Here is a 22,650-nt window from a genome sequence, read left to right as displayed (position 1 = left end):
TAAATGAACCGTAATACAAAGTATACTATGATTGATAAGACAGATAGAAATAACTACGTAAACAGTCAATATGCAACGTAATGTCTTGAACAATTGTACATCTGTGCATGCTCGATAATTTGCAAAAACTTAATAAAAACAGATTTAAAAAAGAAAAAGAAGGCTTCCAATGCGTTTTTTGTACTCCAATGTGCTTTATAGTGCTGCGGGAGCAACGGACAGGTGCAGGCAATGCTGGCCCCGCCTCCAAGGTCCTTTTGGCTTTTGGGGCAGGTAGTCCCTGTTAAGAATGTTTCCCTCAGATGGGAGTAGTTTTTTCACACCATTGTTCAAGCACAGCACTGTTTCTATCTCTCTGCACCATTCCACATAGTTTTACTTAAACACACACTTAAAGACTTCTATCTTTGCAGCCAAAGGTTTTAAACTATTCATCCTCTTGAAATTGACACCAAGAGGCCAGTTTAGGTCCCATGTACGATTTACAAATTGCAGTAACATAATTAGGAATTTGGGAATTAAGATATTAAATTAACAATTAGAAAGGACTGCAAACTTCTCAGTATTTTCTGAGGAGATGTTAGCTAAATATGCCATATTTTAATCTAAAGTGTTTTCTCTCTCCATAGGATTCGACTATTTTTCCAGAGAGATCTTTACATTGACCTTCTGTAGGCCCTTATCTCTGATTGCCGCATTATCCCTCTTTACAGTAAAAAGTCACCTTTCTCTGTCAACTTGTTTTTAGTGCAGTCTTTCATTGTGTTGATATAGTAGCACTGTAGGAAACTAGCTCTTTATATAGTGCACCAAAATGGTGTACACTGTGCAAAGAGTCAAGGCAAAGCCCAAAGGAATTACAGATGGTACAAATGACACCACAAATTCTCTATTTTGTGGTTTTGTGGGCGAACAGTTGGGCATATCAGAGGTTAGTGCTAAGCATCTATTGCCCACACAAAGGCAGTAAGTGAGACACACACTCAATAAAGCAATCTGACACCAATTAAACAAAATAACACATACTTTTATATAAATTTAGATACCAAGATCATTGCAAATCAGGACCGGACTGGCCATAGCGGGAACCGGGCAATGCCCGGTGCGCCGCACGGGTGGGGGCTGGTTTTGGGTCCCTGGGGGCCGTTTTTGTTACAGGGCCGTATTTGCAGCTTTGCTGCAAAATCGGCCCTGTACCAAAATCGGCCGAAAACCGGACCCGGCAAAGAGCTCGGCGGCACCCACAATCCCCCGGGAGGGTGGCTGCCGAGCACTTTGCCAGGGCCGGTTTTGGTTCCCAGTCCGGCCCTGTTGCAAATGGGTAAGTACTTTTCGAGTCATGACTTTTTACAGTTTCAAAAATAAACACTGTAATTTCTGGATTGGCAATGTTATCCTATGCAGGAAAAACATATTGCATTTGGGGACTTAGCAGCAATGTACGGGACTGTTCTTCAGGACTTAAGGTGAGTATTGGGCAAAGCCCAAGCCCATATCAACAGATCATCTCTAGAGGCTCTGGGGCATCCGGGTGCAGAGGTGCCGAGGCATTGGGTGTCCCATTCCCTTCAATGGGAGAATATTCTGGATACAAAGAGTCTGCCAACAGGGACTAGGGAACAAGTCTGGGGGAACCCATAGGGGGGCTCGATCCTTGACATCTTCGGGCATGTGGGGACACCTTTGGTCCACTTTTCATCGAGCTGTGGAGCTCAGGTGCAGTGGTGTCTTTTGGCATCAAATCCAATGCTGGAGTCTTTCATGGTTGGAGTGGGGCCTGCAGAAAGGGGCTGCAGGCAGCGACTAGAAGTCCAGTCTGGGCAAACCCAACAATGGGTTCAGCTCTTGTGGGTCTGGGGACCCCATTGTCACTGTCATTTCCCTTGGGTTCTGGAGCACAGGTGCATAATTGCTTTGAGGCGTCGGGTGGTGGCGGTCATAGACTCACTCTTTGTCTTTGGTTTCTGCATAGGGTGGCAAACAGGACAGCTGGGACACACTCAATGTTGGTTTTGCTCTCCTTGAAGTGCCTCGACGTACATGCGGTCTTCCTCAGTGTTGGTGTCCGTCAGCACACTAGTAGTTGGTAGGTTTTCAGGGGGCACGTCAAAGGTGCCCTCTGGGTGCATGTGTTAATAAATCCATCACTGAAATCAGTGTGGGTTTATTAATACAAGGTGTTTGATACCAAGTACCATATGTTTCAGTAAAGCCATTTTGCAGCTGGGGAACTCGTTTTGACCAGTGCCCAGTACATACCTTAAGATTGCTTCCCTGCTCACTTGCAATATCCAGTAGTAGAACTAGACTTCACAGGGGCATATTTGCTCATGCAGATATGTCCTCACATAAAATATAATGCACCCTGCCTTAGGGCTCAAAGGCCAGCTGTGGGGGGGGTGACTTGCATATATTGGACGCAGTGTCTTTGGCAGGACACACAGGAGTGCCATGTCATGTTTTCACTCAAGATTTGCACCATGTCAGCCAGCCTGCAATGGCAGTCTGTGGGATTTGTATGTGGATTCCTTTGAGTGGCATGAGCTATGTTGTAACCCTTAGGGACCCTATTTAGTACCCGTGCCCTAGGTACATCGAGTACCATTTACTTGCGATTTTCGGGGTTGCTAAAGTCTTTTGCAAATTGTATCACAATTAGACCACATCTTTTTTTACGGAAGGAGCACTGGCACGGAGGTCTGGTTGGTAGGCTTCAGTGCACTGTCACAGTAAAAAAAAACATCTAGAATCTCAAAGGGGAGCGAAAAGTGTGGGCTAGGGGAGGGGGGGGGGGGGGAGTAATTTCGACAAAACTCCTGTCCCCTAGGAACACTGTGTGTGACTTTTTTGCTTTTTCCTGAAAACAAATTGGTTTGTCTTCCATCATAGATTTGTATTAATTTCATATCACTGTCGAAATGTTTAAAACACATGGAAATGATATAGTAGAATGTTCTAAGCCTTCTCTTTAACTTCTGCACTGCTCCGTTCTCCATCTACACATGGCACAAGCCACTGCATCCATTGAGGTCCCCGCTGTCCCCAACCCTTATTCGGTTTGTCCTTTCGGAATCTCTTCTTTTTGTTGCAAACCTTCCAACTTTTCCAGTATTTGATACATTTTTAGTTAGATGATAACGCTTTAGGCAGTCCTGATCCAGGAATGTGGCGAGGAAAACTCTGATCTTCCCTTGTTTTCCTTGTGAGGTATTCGGTGTCTTTGAGCGAGGTCTTCGTCTACTTTGTCTTTTCGAAGACCATCTCTGACTCTATATAGGTCTAATCTGCCATTCGTTTTATTTCCAACTAAAACACAAAACAATAACCTATTAAGGTCATATGGCCCATCCCGTGGATAAAGGTTCAATTACCCATTTAAAGAGACATTCACCTCTACAATGGTCTTCTAAAAATTATAATAACAGTAAATAATGTAACAAAGAAAAGTACGCAGTTCCTAGGTAAGGTATTCTTCACCTACTGGGGGCCAAGGCTGGAAGATGTCTGGCACAATTACTTAAAGCATGGGTCAGCAGGTAAAGGGAGAAGGGATAGGAGGGGAGGGGAATGCCCCTCTCGGAACAAGGGCTCTCACACACCCAGCAAGCTAGGTGTCCTGCTTCATCATATAAGCCTGCTCCTCGTTGGACCGGCGCTGCAATGTCCAACGGGCACCCTTAAAGGGGCTCTTTGCCGGAGATCTTTTGTTTCTTGCCATAAGGGTGTATGGGTGTAAGAGGGCCTAGTCCAATGTAGATGTGTGAAGTGCGGTTTAAAATAGGTTGAGGATTCCTCTTGTAAACTTTATTCTGACAGGTACCTCACCTAGATAAAAAAAAAAACTATGGGAGGAGTAGTGTGTTTTGTGTTAACTGCCACAAAAGGACCTATTCTACTCCCAAATGGTAAATAGTAATAAAACAGTGAAAAGGGAGACAAAAGGAACTATGATTTATGCATCTCAAATGAGGTTTTAGAAAAGGATGTCATTTTACATGCTGTGGTTTTCTCCACTAGCTTCAGTAATGAGCCGTTTATGTAATAGTACAAATAAGCTCTCTGCTGCAGATAGAATTTGCCATTCATGCTTATAAGTTGTATTGCTTCTACCATAATGCACAATGAAATGGGATTGAAAGAATTACTGTGTACATGTATTACTTGGACAGTCTATACACTTGTTCAACCTTTTATTCAAAGGCATCTAATTGTCTGTTTACTACATTCTTTTTTTCTGCTCCAGACTTGTTAATTTTGGATACGACCATTATCATGACCATTCATCGCCCTCAGACGCGTTAAACATACAAGTGTTTACCAGTACCTCAGGTATCATATGATTGATTTATTGTTTGGGAACTTTTATTAGTTTGTAATCAGGTTTTCGTTTCTGTGGTGCTCAGTTTGGATTCCAATACACAACAGTACTATGACTATCCTACCTACTATAATTAATTAAACTTTAGTAAACTATTCACACATGGTATTACCTTAATATGGCGCAGCCAGGTGATCTCTAGGACATGGCCTGTTGGTTCACCCTCTGATTTGACCCAGGTGTTAGTGAAATCCTTTTTAAGACTATGAAAACATTAGTCAAACAGTTTTCAGCCTTTGTTCCTTTTGGACCTGCTTTTTATGAGTTGCATTCTATGAATGTGGCATAATTAGCTCCTAAAAATGAAACCACATCTATACCATGTCCTAGGGCGCAGGTAGTGATGATATTGTTGAGATAGAGTAAAAACCAGTGGCTGCATCATCAAAAGTGCCTGGGAACGTAATGGGCATTTACGCCTGCTTTGTGCACCCTGGGGCACTGTAGTATTCGAGGAGGGTCCACAGACACTTGTGCAATTTATTCTGTAATCTAGATTGTGCTGTTACAGGTGTCCCTGTGTGACCTTGAGAGGACCTTCCTTCATTTGCATGTGGGAATGGGCTGAAGTAAATGAGGAAACACTTCTCCTTTGTATCTGTGACTTATTACAGAATCCGGTGCAGAGGCAAAGGAGCTGTAAGGCAGAGCACTGACTGTTGACCACATTGAGATGGCACACGGTGTGCCCTCCGATAGCATTCCTTAAAAGGGTGAAAGGTGTTCAAGTGGGCTTCCTAGATGTCCCCATGCTGAGATGTGCAGTCATTCACTACATCATCTTGCAATGGGGAACGAAGCCCTCCCTTAAAATGTAGACAACGTTACCACCTGCACGAACAAAGAGAATGGGACACAGTGATTGTAAGAATCCAGATACTCATTTGGTATGGTAAAATGTAGGTTTATTCTAAGGTAAGGATCCCATCCATGCCAGCACTGTCAACAGCATAAGATCCAGACTCCAACTGCAGAGTACACTCCAATGGTATTCACAGGATAACATTCTATGTCACCTGGCAACACATGGAATACAGAGATGCTGCACATGCCAAGCAAGGATGTTACAGTGATCAATACATAATACGGTCCCAGAAGGAAAACAGAAAATCCTAATCTCCCTTTTCCGAAACTCATTTTAATATTTCAAACCAAGATCTGATCATCACTATGGGCCACATGTATCAAGAGATTTTGCATTCGCAAACGGGCCGAATCTAAGAATCTTTGGAAGGGGCATGTTTAGGACGTCCCTTCCAAATACCAAATCCTAAAGGTATGTGTTAGATTTGGGGGTCTCTAGTTGGCACAGGTAGGTACTTGTGACAAATAGGGACCATTACCTCTAGTCAGGATAAGGGGATTACACTCCTAAAATAACCCCTGCTCACCCCCTTGGTAGCTTGGCACGAGCAGACAGGCTTATCCCAGAGGCAGTGTGTAAAGCATTTGTGACCACATACAGTAACCCAGTGACAACACTACAGATGGACACCGCACAAGGTCTTATATCAAAAATAAGTCTACTTTATATAGAGTTACCACAAGACCATAAACGACAAAAAAACATAATACTGTTACTTAAAGATGGTAGATTTAACTTACTTCAGTTCTTAAGATGCAACACTGTGCGTCAATGTACCTTACCATGCGTTGCGCTTCCACGTCAAGCAATGTCGTAGCGAGGGAATGTGGCCAAGTTCAGGTGCAAAGAAATAAAGACGTGAAGATCTTTCCGATGGGCGTGTCAAATGTTAATGCTGATTGAAATATAATATGATATGAGAAAATCAATATAATGTATAAATGTATATGTGATTTATAATTTCAAAGTGATTGTGATGAACTTATGATTTGTGATACACAATATGAATTTTGTTGAAAACAAAGAAAATTAAAAAGCATGAATACTGATGGTATTATAAAATAATTTAAAGTTATAAGCAGAATAGGTGTGGGAAGACACCGAGTGAACAGTGCATGATTGAACTAACCGTTTGGCTAGTCTTACCTACGATCTTTCCGATGTGGCACGATTCTTCGGGGATGCGAGAAGTTCTCAGTTCGATGCGTGGACTGCAGCGGCGGCACCCTTGTTCAGAAGTGCGACGGCAACAGCTCCAACTGCGACACTCTTCTCCCACGATGCGTGAAGCTTCCGCACAATGTGACAACTACAGCGGCAACATCCTTGTTCAGAAATGCAACGGCATCAGCTCCAACGGTGGCGCGCTTCTCGGGGATGCGAGGCGCTTTGCTCGATGCGGTGCAATGCGACAGTTCCAGTGGCGACAACCTTGTTCAGAAGTGCGACGGCAGGCACAACAACAGCGACACGCTTCCTCTTCGTTGCGGCACGCTTCTCTCGATGCAGTGCAGTGCAACAGCTCCAGCGGCAACACCCTTGTTCAGAAGTACGACGGCAGCAGCAGCGGCACGCTTCGTTCTTGTTGAGCCGCGCTTCCAGCTCCTGGCAACACGCAGTTCCGCAGAAGGCCCGAAAAAGCAGCAGGCACTTACAAAAGAACTCTGGGGAGCTGGGGGTTGAAGTCTGTTGTCCCTGAGACTTCAGCAGGAGGCAAGCTCTTTTTCAAACCCTTGGAGATCCTTCACAAGTTGAAAGCAAAGTACACAAAGTTCCTTTCTCCTTCCTTTGGCAGTAAGGCAACCACTGCAGGCCAATCCCCCAAGCAGCACTTCAGCTTGGTAATAGTCTCTCCTCAGTTTCTTCTGGTTCCTCTCCTCAGTAAAGGTTTCTTCCTGTAGTCCAAAAGGGGAAACATCCTTTACAACGCAACTTTTAATACACAGTGCTTTTACATCGCATTTTTTACAATGCAAACCATTACAACACATTGCGCTGGGGGGTGGGGGGCGCTCTAGGATAGGGAATAGATTTAATTTACTATCCAACACCTTCCATACTATCCACAGGGACTGGAGTTGGAATAGTAAATTAAACTATTCACTATCCAGCACCCCTCAACACTATGTGCTGTAAAGGCATGCGTTGTAAAAGTTGCGATGTAAAAGCATGCGTGGTAAAAGCATGCGTTGTAATGTCATACATCCGTCCAAAAGTGATCTAATTTCTTGGGATCAGGGTCCCAATCTTTATACCCCAAAATCCTTTGTTCTCTGAGGGGAGAGGGGCCTTTGCCCAGTTCAACCCAGTTCTGAAGCACTCTGTACATCAGACGCCCCACAGGAGGTGGAGGCAGCATTGTGGAAACCAAGTACAGTCCTGGAGCACTTTGTTGACAGGGCTCTTTCTCCTCTTTCAGTGTGCAGAGCAGAGACATCAGCCGCTCCCCAGGAGGTGGAGCCAGCATTGTGGAAGGCAGGCACAACCCTAGTCAAGGTTCAGGTGCAACTCCTCCCTATTCATCACTGGGCTGACTCATCCTGTCTCTTGGAATCCCCCAGCCCTGTCGCTCACAAATCCAGACAAAGGAATACACAATCTAGCAGAGGCAGGCTTGAAAGGTTAGGCAAGCAAAAACCTACTTTCTAAAAGTGGTATTTGCAAACACAGAATGTTAAAAACACAGAATGTTAAGACCAACTTCACTAAAAGATGCATTTCAAGGTTCAGGTGCAACTCCTCCCTCCCATCTAGAGGCAGATCTCTCTGTTCATCACTGGGCTGACTCATCCTGTCTCTTGGAATTCCCCAGCCCTGTCACTCACAAAGCCAGACAAAGGAATACACAACCTAGCAGAGGCAGGCTTGAAAGGTTAGGCAAGCAAAAACCTACTTTCTAAAAGTGGTATTTGCAAACACATAATGTTAAAAACAAAGAATGTTAAGACCAACTTCACTAAAAGATGCATTTTATCATTCTGAGTTCAGGCATACTAAACTCTAATTTCTACCTTGTTCTCGGAGTCAGTTAGGATTATAAGATGTAATAATTCTAACAGCCCATTCTAGCCTATGGAGAACAGGTAGCCTTGCAATAGTGAAAAACGAAAATGGCTGTAATTCACTATTAGGACAGGCCACACACATCAGGGCTTGTCCTACCTTATACTTACAATGCACCCTGCCCTTGGGCCTACCATAGGGGTGACTGATATGAAGAAAAGGGAAGGTTTAGGGACTGGCAAGTGGGTTCACTTGCCCAGTCAGCATGACAGTACCAGACTGCACGCAGGCTCTGCAATGGCAGGCCTTAGACACATTCTACAAGGCTGCTTGTGTGGGTGGCACAACCAGTGCTGCAAGCCCACCAGCGATACAAAAGGGGATGATGGACGGAGCGTTTGAGCAAATCAAACACTCACCCCCAGTCAACTGATCTGGGTTTAATCCATCACCATTCTTTAGCTCACTCAGCCACCCCAGTTCAGACATGGTCATATGCAAATCAGTCTGATCCTGTGCCTTATGGGAACAGTCCAGCCCGAACTGCCAAGCCATGTCTTCCCTGGACCGCAAACAAGCATCCTGGGACCTGTTTCGGATTCATAATCCTCATGAGCCAGGCTATCTTGAATCCAGTGGCCAAGTGAGCAAGGGACTCACATCTGAGCATACCCTGCCAACTTAAAGCGAACAAAGCGATACAAAAGGGGATGATGGACGGAGCGTTTGAGAAAATCAAACACTCACCCCCAGTCAACTGATCTGGGTTTAATCCATCACCATTCTTTAGCTCACTCAGCCACCCCAGTTCAGACATGGCCATATGCAAATCAGTCTGACCCTGTGCCTCATCGGAACAGTCCAGCCCGAACTGCCAAGCCATGTCTTCCCGGGACCGGAAGCAAGCATCCTGGGACCGGTTTCGGATTCATAATCCTCATCAGCCAGGCTATCTTGAATCCAGTGGCCAAGTGAGCAAGGGACTCACGTCTGAGCATACCCTGCCATCTTAGGGCGAACAAAGCGATACAAAAGGGGATGATTGACTGTTCCCATGAGGCACAGGGTCAGACTGATTTGCATATTTCCAAGTCTGGGGTTGCAGTGGGCTAAAGAACGGTGATGGATTAAACCCAGATCTGTTGACTGGGCGTGAGTGTTTGATTGGTTCAGATACTCCGTACATCACCACCCCCTTTTGTACCGCAAGCCCACCAGCAGCATTTGGATTTACACGCCCTGGGCACACTCAGAGTACTGTACTAGGGTCTGACAAGTAAACCAAATAGCCTAACATGGAACCACTGTTTCATACATCAATTTACAATAGGGAGCACTTGCATTATGGCACTGGACAGCAGTGGCACAGTGCCCAAAGCATCTAACACCAGCAAAAATACATGAAGCAACAACAAAAATGGAAGGGAGACCCACGCCAATGGTGCCAGGTCTAACAGTATGTATGAATGTTTTGTGGTCATGAATGCGGTCGCAAAACATTCGCTTTTTACCACCTACTTGAAGTAGGTGGTAACCCATTTGCAAATGGTAAGGTGTCCCCAGGGGACCCCTTCCCCCTTTAAGAATGGCATCAAACGTATTTTGGAGCAGGCACTGGTCCCACGGACCACTGCCTGGTCCTAAAAACGGAAAAGAAAACTTAACATTTTTCTTTTTTAAATGCAACCCATTTTCCTTAAAGAAAAAAGGGATTTAAAAAAAATATATATTTGCTTTTTTTTAAAGCAGTCACGGACATGGTGGTCTGCTGGCCCCAGCGGCCCACCATTCCCGTGAATATAGCGATTCCTAGGTTGTCGCAAATTGCGACCTACCTCATTAATATTCATGAGTTAGGTCATTTGCGACCCGATAGGAATCGCAGAAAGTGTTCAACACACATTCTTATAGGCAGTTTTGCGATTTCCTAATTGCGAATGGCAAGGATTCGCACTTAGAAATTGCAAAACGGCTGTTGTTCTCGCCTTCTGAAGAATCTTGAGTTCCTTGTACAAATAGGTTCCAGTAAGCGAGAAAACTCCTTTCACTCACATCCAACACCAAATCATGCTTCTTTTAAATTCTCTCTTACTCTAATCTGTTCATCTCAGTAGGAGTGGTGAAGAAGTCCTTGTGCAGCTCGGTTGATCCGTTTTTGTGTGACTGAATATGTGCCCTCTCATTGCATAGGTCCTTAGTATGACAATGCTCCTTTGTCATTCCTGGGTAGAGGAACTAGAGTTATTATCCATGGGTTGGGGAAATGTAGTGATTTTCCTGATTGCTTATGGCCCCGTTAACACCTAAATCAGATATTCTTAGCCTTAATCACAATCTTTGTGGTTCATCACCGAAGTTCAATTGGAACACATTACAAGCAAAGTATGCAGTATTTCCTGGATTGGCTCAGACTGCCTCCTCTTTTGATGCACCTCCTGTCTTAGAGCTGACACACCTGAAGTCAACCAAGTTCAGGAGTGGATGCCTCTCACTGCCATCTAGTCCAGTCTAATTAGAGACACTGCCTAAAAAGTAAGAACTCTTCCTTTATAAATCTGCTACAACCTGCTACAGGTGTGTGTGGCCTCTACCCTGCACAGGATCGCAATGCCTGAAGGTAACGCGTACCAGAGGCCCACATAGGCAGTGGTGCTGGAACAGAGGTGCAGGAGGTGCTGCAATACCGCAATAAAAATTGGAAGATTTAAAATTGGGAATGAGCAATAAAGGGGCCCTTTAAAGATTTCTTTTCTGGCAGCAATTGTTGTGTTTTCAAAGACAGACTTTCCCAAATGCAACCCAAATCAACTGAACAACTTCTGAACCATCTCTCTGCTCCCCTATCCAGCCAAAGGGATTGAGGATGCCATCAACCAGCAACTCACAGCCCAGCTTGAATTTAACCATCTTCTAGACAACACTCAAACAGGATTCAGAGAGAACCACAGACCTGAAGCAGCACTCATTGTGTCCAGTGACAACATTCAAATCATCCGGGACTGAGGAGAAACAGCTACCCTCATCCTGCTTGACCTCTCCACAGACTTTGACACTCACCCATCATACCTTCATCAAAGGACTCACAAGATTAGGAAAGAAGCATCTGCTTTCAAATGGACGTGTTCCTTCCTCACCTTAAGAACCCAAAGGGTCAGGCTGCCACCTTTCACATCAGAGACCAAGAAACTGGTATGCAGAGTCCCATGGAGTTAGTCCCTCGGCCCCATTCTTTTCAAAATATACATATCACCACTTGCCAACATCATCTGATCACAAGACATCACCACCCTCTCCTACGTCAGTGACACCCAGCACATTATTTTACCGACGGACAAGACAACCACCACCAGAACCTACTTCACCAACTGCATGGCATGGTAGCGAACTGGATGCGAACCAACTGCCTGAAACTCTACTCTGACAAGATGGAAGTACTGTTCTTTGGCCACCTGGTACTCCACCTGGTGGCTGTCAGAGCTCGGACCAACACTCATCCCCACAGACCATGCAGAAATCAATGGATCATCATAGATGACAAGCTCAACATGATGGCTCCAGTCAACACAGTGTGCTCCTCCTGCTTCCACATCCTACTCATGCTGTGAAATGTCTTCAGATGGTTACCTCCGGACACCAGTTGAAATGTCACACAAGCACAGCAGGCTGTACTACGGCAACACTCTCTACTCCGAAATCTCCAAACAACTCCTAAACAGACTCCAAACCATCCAGAACACTGCTGTAATACTCCTACTCGACCTCCCACGCCGCACCCACATCACACCCCACCTCAGAAAGATTCACTGCCTCCTCATTCGCAAGCGCAGCAAATTAAAATTTCTCATGCCCATGTACAAAACCCTACACAATACAGGATCAAAATCCCTGAATAGCTGCTTTTCCTTTCACTAAACCACCAGACATCTATTCTCTGCCTCACTATCACTCGCACACTCCCTGCATCTGCAGAAGCATTTTCTGGAGGTCGCTGATCACACCCACAACACATCAGAGCTTCCTCTTCATTTTTCGAAATCCAAAAGAAGCTGAAGGCCTGGCTCTTCTTATAAGCACCTTGGGGATCACACACTTACACATTTGTCCAAGCACCTGGATACCCTCTGTTGACAAGAGCGCTATACAAATCAACGTAAAAAAATCCCTGATGCCTTTTACTGAGGTGACATTATTGGTTAGCATTCCTGTAGAAAATCAGCTTTTCTGTATGGTTACTCGAATTCTTTTACTTTTGCTGGCCCCTATATTTTTGCTCCCTTTAGATCTCCCTGCATCTTACTGCCGCTAACCAGGAGTACATTTCCTGTGGTTCCCTTTAAACCTAGTCGAATTGGCATACTCCTAATTGGTATTTTTAGGTGACCTATAGCTCCCTAGTATATTGTGCAAGGTATACCCAGGGCCTGGAAGTTAAATGCCACCAGTGGACTGCAGAAACTCTCGTGCCACCCACTACAGTGGTAATGCAGACATGGCTTCAGGCCCACCCTGTCTAGCGTGACTGTAGCAGTTTAAGAACTGCAATTCGACCTGCCAGAACAAACCCCTCTGACGGGTCAGAACCTCATTTTAAAAATGAATAAGCCAATCCTATCTAGGCTTTGTGCCCCGTAAAGCAGGGTGCCTGGTATTTAAAAATAGGATATGTAGACTTTTAATGTTACCTTGCCCTTGCAGTGACTAGCATCCAAAAGCTAGTTTTGCTGTGGCAAGTCAAGCTGTCCTATGTAGGAAACCAGATTGCAGAAGTTAATAATAATACAAATAATAATAATACTACTGGAGCTTATAAAGCGCGACAGCTACACCAACCAGGGATGTCCCGGCGCTGAAACAGGGGTGTCCCGGCGCTGTATGTCTGGAGTGGGACTAGCTAGAAAAATAATTACACAACTATTTTAAGAGGTATTAAAATAAATGTTAAGGGAATGTATCTTCTACAAAGCTACCTTTTCTCTGCCTGATATTCCTTGAGGCTAATTTGCATTTTCTCTTCAACTTCAAGCTAGGTATTAGCATTTGAATAGGTGTAACACATGGTGTGAAATGCTTTCCAGAAGGTACATAGTATGCCCCTTTGATTGACAAGTCGATCTTAATGGGCATGGATGCCCAAGGGTGAAGGCTTTGAAAATCCATTTTGACTTCAGAGTCAAGGCCTGCTTGACTGGTCTGCTGAGTTTACATATAACACTTTGGCGTTCACTTCAAAGGAAGTAAATGGGATGCCAAGACCAATTATCTTGTATTCACTATCTGGTTGCTGGGCAACCCTGCTGCTTTCCTATCATACTTCAGTTTCTTGGTTTATTGTGGGTACAATAGCTTCTTCAAGCTGGAGTTTAATGGTAGATGTGGGAGAACACTAGAATTATCATAGTACACTCTCCACACACACCACCACCCCTCAGAGCCCCCTTTTTTCTTATTGTATTTTTGTTTATTCATTTTAACTCTAAATTTCTAATTCTTGATGGGATTTCCATTTTGCATTTTTACGTTCTTACTGTTTAGGTACTTCTAATGCACAATAGGCCTTCCCCTTGAAACATTTCACTTTTGCGTAGGGTTGGGGTACCTCACTGGGTCTCCAAAACCTTGCTATGTCCTACTTTGCCAGCGTTCACTCCATCCCCACCAGTGTTTTTTGCCCATAATTTCAATCCACCCAGGGAACATTCCCAGAACTTCTAATTTTGGGTTGCTTTCGATCAGGAGTTCGGTCACCATTTCGAGCTTGCAGAATCTCGGACTCCAGTTTTTTTGTATTATCTGGCATTCCAATACCATATAATTCAGTGGTCCCTTAGTGGTGCTGCATGGGGGCATTTTGGCCCATTGCGAAGATCCGTTTTCCACGGCCTTGCTGGGGTGTAGTACATCCTGTGGAAGTACCTAAACTGGATCAGTCTGAGGCGAGCAGGGAACACAAGTTTCTGCTCTGCCATTTTAGCCTCTGTTGCCTCTTCTTCCTCCTCCAAAAGTCCTAGATCTGTTTTCCATTGCTCTCTTTACCTGGTGAGTGGGTCCGGCACACTACACACTAGGGAACTGTATTGGCCAGAGAGGACTTTGCCTACGATGACCTCCATTGTAAGTTCGGGCGTTCAAGGGCTATAATCATGGAGCGTCTTGATCCGCGGTGTATACCTTTTCACTATGTTGCGAAGTTGTAGTTAATGGAAGAATTGGGATTTGTGCAAGTCATAATCCACTAACATTTGTTCATAGGGCAACATATGATCAGTCCTCCACGTGTCTCCCAGCTTGAAAATGCCCAGTCTGTTCCAATTCTGGAATCTCGAGAGCCAGATAACCATAGGCCCACTCACAGTGCTGTTTCTTTGGTAAACACCTTATTTCACCTGATCCACCTCAGTGCCTTCCACCCCAACAAATCATTTGAATGTCCATGAGAGCCGGAAGGTCTAGTGAGAGTGCCTCCCCCTACAGCCAAGACCATGGAGCATTCTCTGGTAGGTCTGGCTTTTCGAGTCTTGTGGTCGAGTTGTCCCGCTCTCTGAATATCCGCCTAATGTAGAAAGCTGGCTCTATATACTATACCAAAGTAAGGTATTGTGTGCACAGAGTCGAGGAAATTCCCAGAAGTATAGCAGAGGCTACATTAAGTAAGTACTAACTGCTCTCTATGTGGTAGTGTGAGGGAGCAGTTAGGCTTACCCAGAGGGTGTGTTAAGAATTTATTGTATTCACAAACTCAAGACGTATAGCACTCACTCAGAGACTGAATCCAGCCCAGTTAGGTAAGTATAACCAAGGTTGAATTAGGTTTTATTTCTAGAACCAAGTTGGACTTGGCACAGGTAAGTAGAATATATTGTCAAAGGCAAGACTTTACATGGAAATGCTGTTGTGGTTGAATTTGCAATCATTACAGGTTTGTATTGGCTTTCAAAACAGTTTGTATTACACAGTAATTACTTTGGAATACTTTTAGATTACTTTTGGATTACATCTACTACTCAGGGTGGTATGCCTAAATACCACACAGGGGATCTCACTATACCAGGTAAGTAAGAATTTTAAGGTTTGCAGTTTAGTTACTTTTTCTTTCATAAACATTTTAGCACAACACAGCACATTCTTAGGAACAAAACAACACAACACCGGTTCCTATGGGAACAAAGTGTTAGCAGTTTCTCTGGTAAGTAACGACTTATGACTGAGATTTGGGGGTTAGGACCAAGGTTCTCCAAGGTCTAGGTTGGATCTAAAATTGCACCACCAGTGGCACTGGGGTGGGCGGGTGCAGAGTGCAGGGGCCAAATGTTAGCCAATGGAGCTAAGGGGGCCTTCAGTCAGGGACTGCTCACGAACAGGCCACTTGGCTGTGGGAGCAAAACTCCTGGGGTTAAGATCAGCACTGCAGTGGCCAACAATCAGTACAGGAGCTGCAGCGGCACAGGTGCAGCCGGGTGCAGGCTGCCAAGGCGACGTTGGAGACCCAGTGGATGCTAATGGATATCTTCGGTTCGGAAAAGGCGCTGCAGGCTCAGGCAGGGAAACTTCCTGGAGGGGACCACTGGCTGGAGAGTTAAGTTGGGATCTTGGGGGATGCCTGGACACAGTCAGTTTGACCACCCAATGCCATGGGGCGTCTGGTGCAGAGGTGTCCTTTGGTGTCTGGTTCTTCTTACCAGCTCTGTTCGTGGTCAGGGGGACCCTTCACGTTGAGGCTACAGGCGTCATCTTGAAGCTTGAGGGAGGTCGGGGAACCAGATCCCAGGTCAGGATTGCTGGGTAGACATCCTCGTGGGTTTGGGCCACTGGAACTCGGGTCGTGGAGTCGGGTGCAGAGTGGTGCAGAACTACGGAGCCGTCCGGGTTCGGGTCTTGGAGTCTTTGTTGAGCAAATCCGATGCTCACTGGAGACAGTCTGTAAGGTGAGTGCAGGGCAGATCCTCCAGGCTCTGGGGGACTGCTGGACATGCCATTTTTACCCCTGTAGGCAGGTCGGAGTTGGGACAGGGCGGTAGGGCTAGGGGGGCAAAGCAGTAGATGTCCACTTCTTCCTGGGTCAGCAGAGCTCTTCAGTACTTCTTATTTCTTCCTCGAATCTGAGGAGGCATGGTTCGGTGTGGCCCTTAAATACTAAATTTAGGGGCGTTTACAGGGGTGTGCAGATCTGTACTAATGGGTTCTTTCCATGGGGTGAGTACACCCCCTATTGTGCCAACCTCCAGTGGGAGGGCGACATGAGCCTCTTCCTAATTGGTTGGGTCCCCTCATCTCCACGATGGAGGGGACTAAGATGTATGCTTCATGTCGCCTCCCCCACCTAAGGGGGGGGGGGTTTGGCCAAGGTGGGCATACTTCTCCCCCTAGCTCGTCTTCCCCCCTGATTTTCCCGCTCAAAGTGGGGGTCACAACCTGGGGGTGCCAGTTGCTGGGGGTATCAAAATGCAGGGACAGCTTACAAAGGCGGCAGGCGTTTGAAGCTTCCCTTTTTGTGGATCTAGCCTATCCTGGGGAGAAGGCATGACACCTCTGCCCAGGATGGGCTTTGTTTCTTGATCCAGAGAGTGGAGGCTCTCTACCCAGGGGTTCAGAAACCTGTCTGGTGGTGACAAATTGTGGGCAGCCATTCAGGAACCACCCAAGGACTGGTAGTTTATAGAGGACATCTCCAAGATACCCTCTATGTGCTTTTTACATTAAATCCCACACTGGCATCAGTGTGGGTATAATGTTCTGAGATGTTTGCTACCAAACTTCCCAGGTTTCAATGAAGTCACTATGGAACTTCGTAATGACCAACTCCTAGACAATATACTCTTTATGGCTTCACTGCACTTAAAATGCCTAAGAATGGACTTAGACGCAGGAGGGGTACAGGGCTCATGCCACTGTACCCTCTCCTGTGGACTAGGCCACCCTGCTAGAGGGGTGACACACCTAAGCCATAGGCAGTAGATTGTAGGCATGGCACACAGGGAAAAGTGCCATGTCGACTCTTAACTTTTCTCTGCACCATAACATACATCCTGCAATGGCAGTTTCTGAGTGTTAAAGTACAGTGTCTCTGAGGGTGGCAAAACAGGGGTTGCAGCCCTTGGAGGCCTTCTCTGGTTCCAGTGCCCTTTGTACCCATCGTACCTTTTACAAGTTACTTACCTGTGGCCGGAGATGCCAATTGGGGGTACAAAGGTACAGTTTTGTGAATGAACACAGGCCCTGGGAACCTGAGGCCAGATGTACAATCATGACAATTTGCAACTCGCAAATTGCTCTCGATAGTGAGACGCAATTTGCGAGTTGCAAAATGCCTGAGACACTGTTTTCAATTCCTAATGGGGTTCACAGATTGCATGCCTCATGAATATTCACGAGGCACTCGCAATTTGCGACCCCGTCGGGAATGGCTGGCCCTTCCAGGGATGGTGGCCTGCTGGGCTCAGCAGACCTCCATGTCTGGGACTGCTTTTAAATAAAGCAGTTTTTTAAAAACGCATCCTGTTTTCCTTAAAGGAAAATGGGATGCATTTAAAAAAATAACATGAAACCTTTTCATTTAATTTTTTAAGGGCAGGTGGTGGTCCCTGGGACCACTGCCTGCCCCTACAAATATTTTCCCTGCAGTTGCAAAATATTCATTTTATATAAAAAAAAATGATCAGTGAAGTGGGTTAGGTCTGGGTGAAAATATCGCCATACATCTATGAGTCCCATGGCCTTGGTAAACTCTGGCATATGTTTGCGGGACGTGCCTGGGGGCGCACTGGTTGTCTATCTAAGTGCTCGTCGAGGGTCATATTAAAATCCCCACTTAAGATAAGGGTTCCACTCGGTGGGTCTACCATAATTTTCCCAAGGTTTGTGAGTGCCTCCTTACCCAGCGCTGGTGTAAGGTATGCTGAAATTACATTAAGCGCTTCCTCTCCCACCTTGCCTCCAAAACAGCAAATCTACCATGGTGTCTGGTCATGTCCGTATCAGAGTGAGTGCAAGACTTTTTTTGATTAGGATTCCTGTTCCCCAAGACCCTGATGTATATCCCGCATGGACCACGAGTTTATAACCCCAACGCGTCAGGGCATTACACTTATTTCCCACTAAATGCATTTCCTGTAACAGGACAAGATCAGGGGCTTGCCTTTTAAGGTATTGTAACACAGTTCCCCTTTCTATTTTATCTTCCATCAGGTGGACGTTCCAGGTCAAGACAGAGAGTGATGTTTCTACAAACCCTCCCACCATAGTTTCATTAAATTAGCGGTAAAGGAGCCCAAGGACCGAACGTAAGGAGCAAAGAGTTCCATAATTGCTGTCTCTATCGCTCCGTTACACTTTGAGTAATTTGCAGGCCACCAACTCCTAGATAACAGCATAAACTCATATCTTATACAGTTAGAAATGCAGCATGCTGCAAATTCAAGTATTTCAAACCTTGTGATCGGATTACATAAACAAAACATACCCCCCATCCACCCATACTCCAACTCCCCCCTCCCTGCCCCCCTGCTAGTGGATTTTGAACTATCCACTCCCAAACAAGGCAGAGTGCCTGTCGCCCCTCGCTCCAGTTGAAGGTACCTGGTCTACAGCCCCTAACTGTCCCCTGCCTAGATCTAACTATTTATATAAAATACATATATTATGTGGGGAGACCAGAGTCCCATCCTCTGGTCGTAGCCCATTGTACAAATGTTTTCAGTCCTCCCAATGCCGGGAATGCACACCTGGGCAGACTAGGCATGACTACTTCATTGAAAGGACCCTGCCGTCTTCTACAGGTATTACCTAACCCCATCAAAGTCACTTAGCTGTGGTTTGCGTAGCCCACTTCACAGTCAAGAGCCTTACCGCATTCGGGTGCGAGTTGTCGAATCTTTTTCTTTGCTGACCGAGTCACTTCGCCATCCATGAAGGTGGTCTGGTTTATTATTCCGTGGTCCCCCTTATCACTCCTTATGGGGTTTCTCTACTCTACGCCAGCCTTCTAGCTAGTCCCATGCATCCTCAGGTGTGGAGAAGAACCAAGCTTTACCGTCGGCTTCCACTCGGAGTTTCGCTGGAAAAATTATGGCATACTTCACCTCTTTGTCTCGAAGCGCTTATTTGACCGCCAGAAAACTGCGTTGTTGATTTTGGACTTTCGTAGTAAAGTCTGGAAAAAAAGCCACCACACTGTCTTTCAGCTTGGCTGATTGGTTGGCATGTGCTGCTTGACGTAGAACGTTGTGATCTCTGAAATTGAAGACTCTGGCTATTATCGGTTGAGGTGTAGCTCACAGCTTAGGCCTCCCCCTGGGACCCTATGAGCCCGTTCAATAGAGAAATATTTTGAAAGTCGCTTTGGTTGCAGATGTTTTGAAGTTAAATCCTCTCCAAACAGATCCGCTGCAGGGCCTTCTGCATGTTCTGAAACACCCAGGATGTGCACATTATTTTGTCACGCCCTGCCTTCATATTCATAAAGTTGCATTTCCATTTTGGTTTGTTTATCTGGCAGTTGTAGGTCCTGTTGCTTGAGCAGGGAGGCATCTTTATGGAGTTCTGTGGTTGCATCTTCCACTTCTTTTACTCTGGTGTCCATTTTACGGAGGTCCACTCTGATGAGGGAGACCTCCTATATTCACTGAGTCAAGACAGGATTCGAGAGAAGTGCGTACCACCGTAACTTCCGTCATTATATCCTGGAGCATTCAGTATTGTTGTGGTTAGGTAGATTGTGTCTTTTCTTGAACCTCCTGGTGAGTAGTGTCTTGGTCATCTCCTGTGGTAGTCCACGAAAATGTTGCCAGTTTACTCTGCAACGCTGCCTTGTTTCCTCCCCCTCCTGCCATTTTTGCCGGCCACTGATTAGACAAAGGCTAAATGACCAGGAATCAGACCTGGTACTCTCCGCCGCCTGCCCAGGGCACATGATCTAATAGCAGCCTGTCCGGTTTCCCAGTGTCGTCATCCCTGATCCTTTCTGTGCACCCCTCGGCGTCGTAGTTGTCAGTGGGAGTTCCAACGTAGCAGTATCTGTCGCGTTGCAAATCCGTTCATACCGTTCAAACAGATTGCCTAGCTTAAGGGCTCACCTTCTACGTCTAGAGATACAAGTGCAGCGGCTCACTTCTGTATGATTTATCCCAAAGGCGGGCAGAGACCTCCGCTGCCGTGCCACTCTGTGTTGTGAAATTATGGTAAACTGCGTGGCCTGTGGGTCCCCGATTGATCCGCCTTGGGTTGATAGGCTCTTTTACGCTGATAACCTCCTGCGTCTTAGGGGGAGTGATTCACCCCTCGCAACTCCTTGACCCAGCTGCTTCCTATAGGCCTTCTGTGCCCTCCTGCGTAGCGTAGCTCTCTACGCCACTTCCACTGCAAAGTTCCAGGGCCTGCCGCCCTCCTCAGGCCATAAACCTTTCCCAGGCCGCCCACAGCTGACAAAATCCACTTTGGCCCCGGGGTCCAATGGTATAGTCTCGCACTCACCGTTCGGCGGTTGTTGAGTGCCTTGTTTTTTCCCTCTAATACCCGCAGCGGGACTCTCACCCCAGATCTCCTGTACCTGCACCAGCCCTGAGCGCTGCTTCCGTGCACGGGTGCAAAGCTCACGACGTCTTCCCGGAGATTCAGGGGTCCGAGTCCACCGGGCAATCCGATCCGGGCGTCGCTCTGATTCCTCCTTCTCTGCCCTGCAATTGGACTCTCATGTCTCAGCATTCGCTTCTCTCCGCCACACTCCAGAGCGTTATCAGGCAGCGCAGCCCGCTGCCGCCATTTTGCAGACGCCTCCGCTCCCCTGGGTTGAGTGTTTCCCGGGCTTTGATGCTTCTCCTGGCCAGAAAGCACCCCATTTCAGACACCCCCGTGATCGGGAGCCGTGGTCTCCACCACTCAGGGAGTTATTTTCTCAATATTTTACAGGATATGTGCCCGATATCTGGCGAGGGCTACGGAGCCGCACTAATGTCCGGCCATTCCAGCTGGCTGCAGTCCATGCCCCCCCCCCCTGCAAAACATTCATACATGGTGTAGAGAGTCGCTGTTAGGAAAGGACGCCTTTGAAACGCCCCCTAAGTAATAGCATGACACAATTCATATTCAGCGAGTGGCAAACACACTGCGACTCGCTAAATAGGAATTGTGCATGGCCCTATTCGTTTTTGCATGTGCAAACGGGTCGCTAACCCGTTTGCACATGCAATTTAGGGTCGTACCTCTGGCCCCTGACTGGCAGGGGCCCAGGACACACCAAGTCAAAAGTGCATCATGTGTTTGTCAAAAAGTGGAGGGTAACCATCAAAAAAGGGCCCATTCCTACACCCAATATTAAAGTTTCAGGTCCAACGCCACCAGGCCTCCATTGTAGGGGGACTGGATACATTTCTTGTGGGAAACTGTCAACCAATCTCTCTTGCCCACCCCTCCTCCCGAAATACGTATTAACGCTAGCCTGCAACTCATTAAACCAATGTGACGGAAACCTGAAGGGGTAATTTTGAAGGGCATACGTCAATTGTGGAAGTGCCACCATTTTGAAGAGGGCAGTATGCCCGATCATGTTCAGAGCGAGGGTACACCAAGTTCTGACTTATCTAATTTGAATAGAAATACACACAGGCTTGCAATACACACACATATAGATAAAAAGCAATACACCTACAAGCATCTATACTCCTAGACAACATGTATATGTGCCCGTATATAACCCAGATAAGATGTTTTCAGCGCAAATAGCTACATACAGAGGATGGATTAGTTGTTTACGTTGGTATTATTCTGGATGCATGAATGTTAATAGACACGTGAATTAATGTATGATTGTGGAGGTTACATTCAAATTGGTTGTGCATTAAATGAGATAATGTAATTTTTTGGGGGGATGGAAAATCCCATGATTCTTCAAGAAAAGAGTATGTAGGCCTTCACAGAAGGAGGTTACAACTCACATATTTTGTACTTCATTATTTGGGCTATGTCACAAATATTGCAGAAATTGTACTCTTTGAAATGAGTCACCCAAAATAGCATGATCCCGATCATATGAATAATGAAGGACTATGTCTTGGGGGGTTTTGGGCCAAAATATAATAGTCTGAAGTTGTCCGGTTAAGAGAAAACCTGCATTCTGGAACGTTGCTTTGTTTGAGATTTGCTTGGATTTGGTGGTGTATTATGAGAAAGTTCATCTGATGGCTGGTTTAAAAAACAAAAATGCATTTTGTACACTTGTAAATTTCTGTCATAAATAAATGTTTTGGCTGAGAGAAGGGCCAGGATACAGTAATGAAGGTTTTGTTTCCCGTAGCTGAAAAATTCCAGAAAACATGATATTCGAGGTATGTGTGCTGTAGATAAACATGCTTTGCAAACTCCTGCCATCTAGTGTTGGGACTGGATGTTTGCAAGTTGTTTTTCTTTGAAGAAG

General features: G+C 45.9%; 1 protein-coding gene across 1 annotated transcript in view; it reads left to right on the top strand.

Moving 5' to 3' along the window:
* GSAP (gamma-secretase activating protein) overlaps positions 1–22,650 on the top strand; it is a 764,805-nt gene that overhangs the window by 275,665 nt on the left and 466,490 nt on the right. Inside the window, exon 12 of the mRNA XM_086967359.1 lies at positions 4,244–4,329. Within this exon, the coding sequence (XP_086823485.1) occupies positions 4,244–4,329 (86 nt within the window). The remainder of the gene's footprint in view (positions 1–4,243; positions 4,330–22,650) is intronic.

The sequence above is a fragment of the Lissotriton vulgaris genome, chromosome 1_1 (assembly GCF_964263255.1).
Source record: "Lissotriton vulgaris chromosome 1_1, aLisVul1.2, whole genome shotgun sequence".
Lineage (NCBI taxonomy): Eukaryota > Metazoa > Chordata > Amphibia > Caudata > Salamandridae > Lissotriton > Lissotriton vulgaris.
The sequence above is the reverse complement of the archived record's forward strand: the minus strand, read 5'-3'. Positions and strand labels throughout refer to the sequence as shown.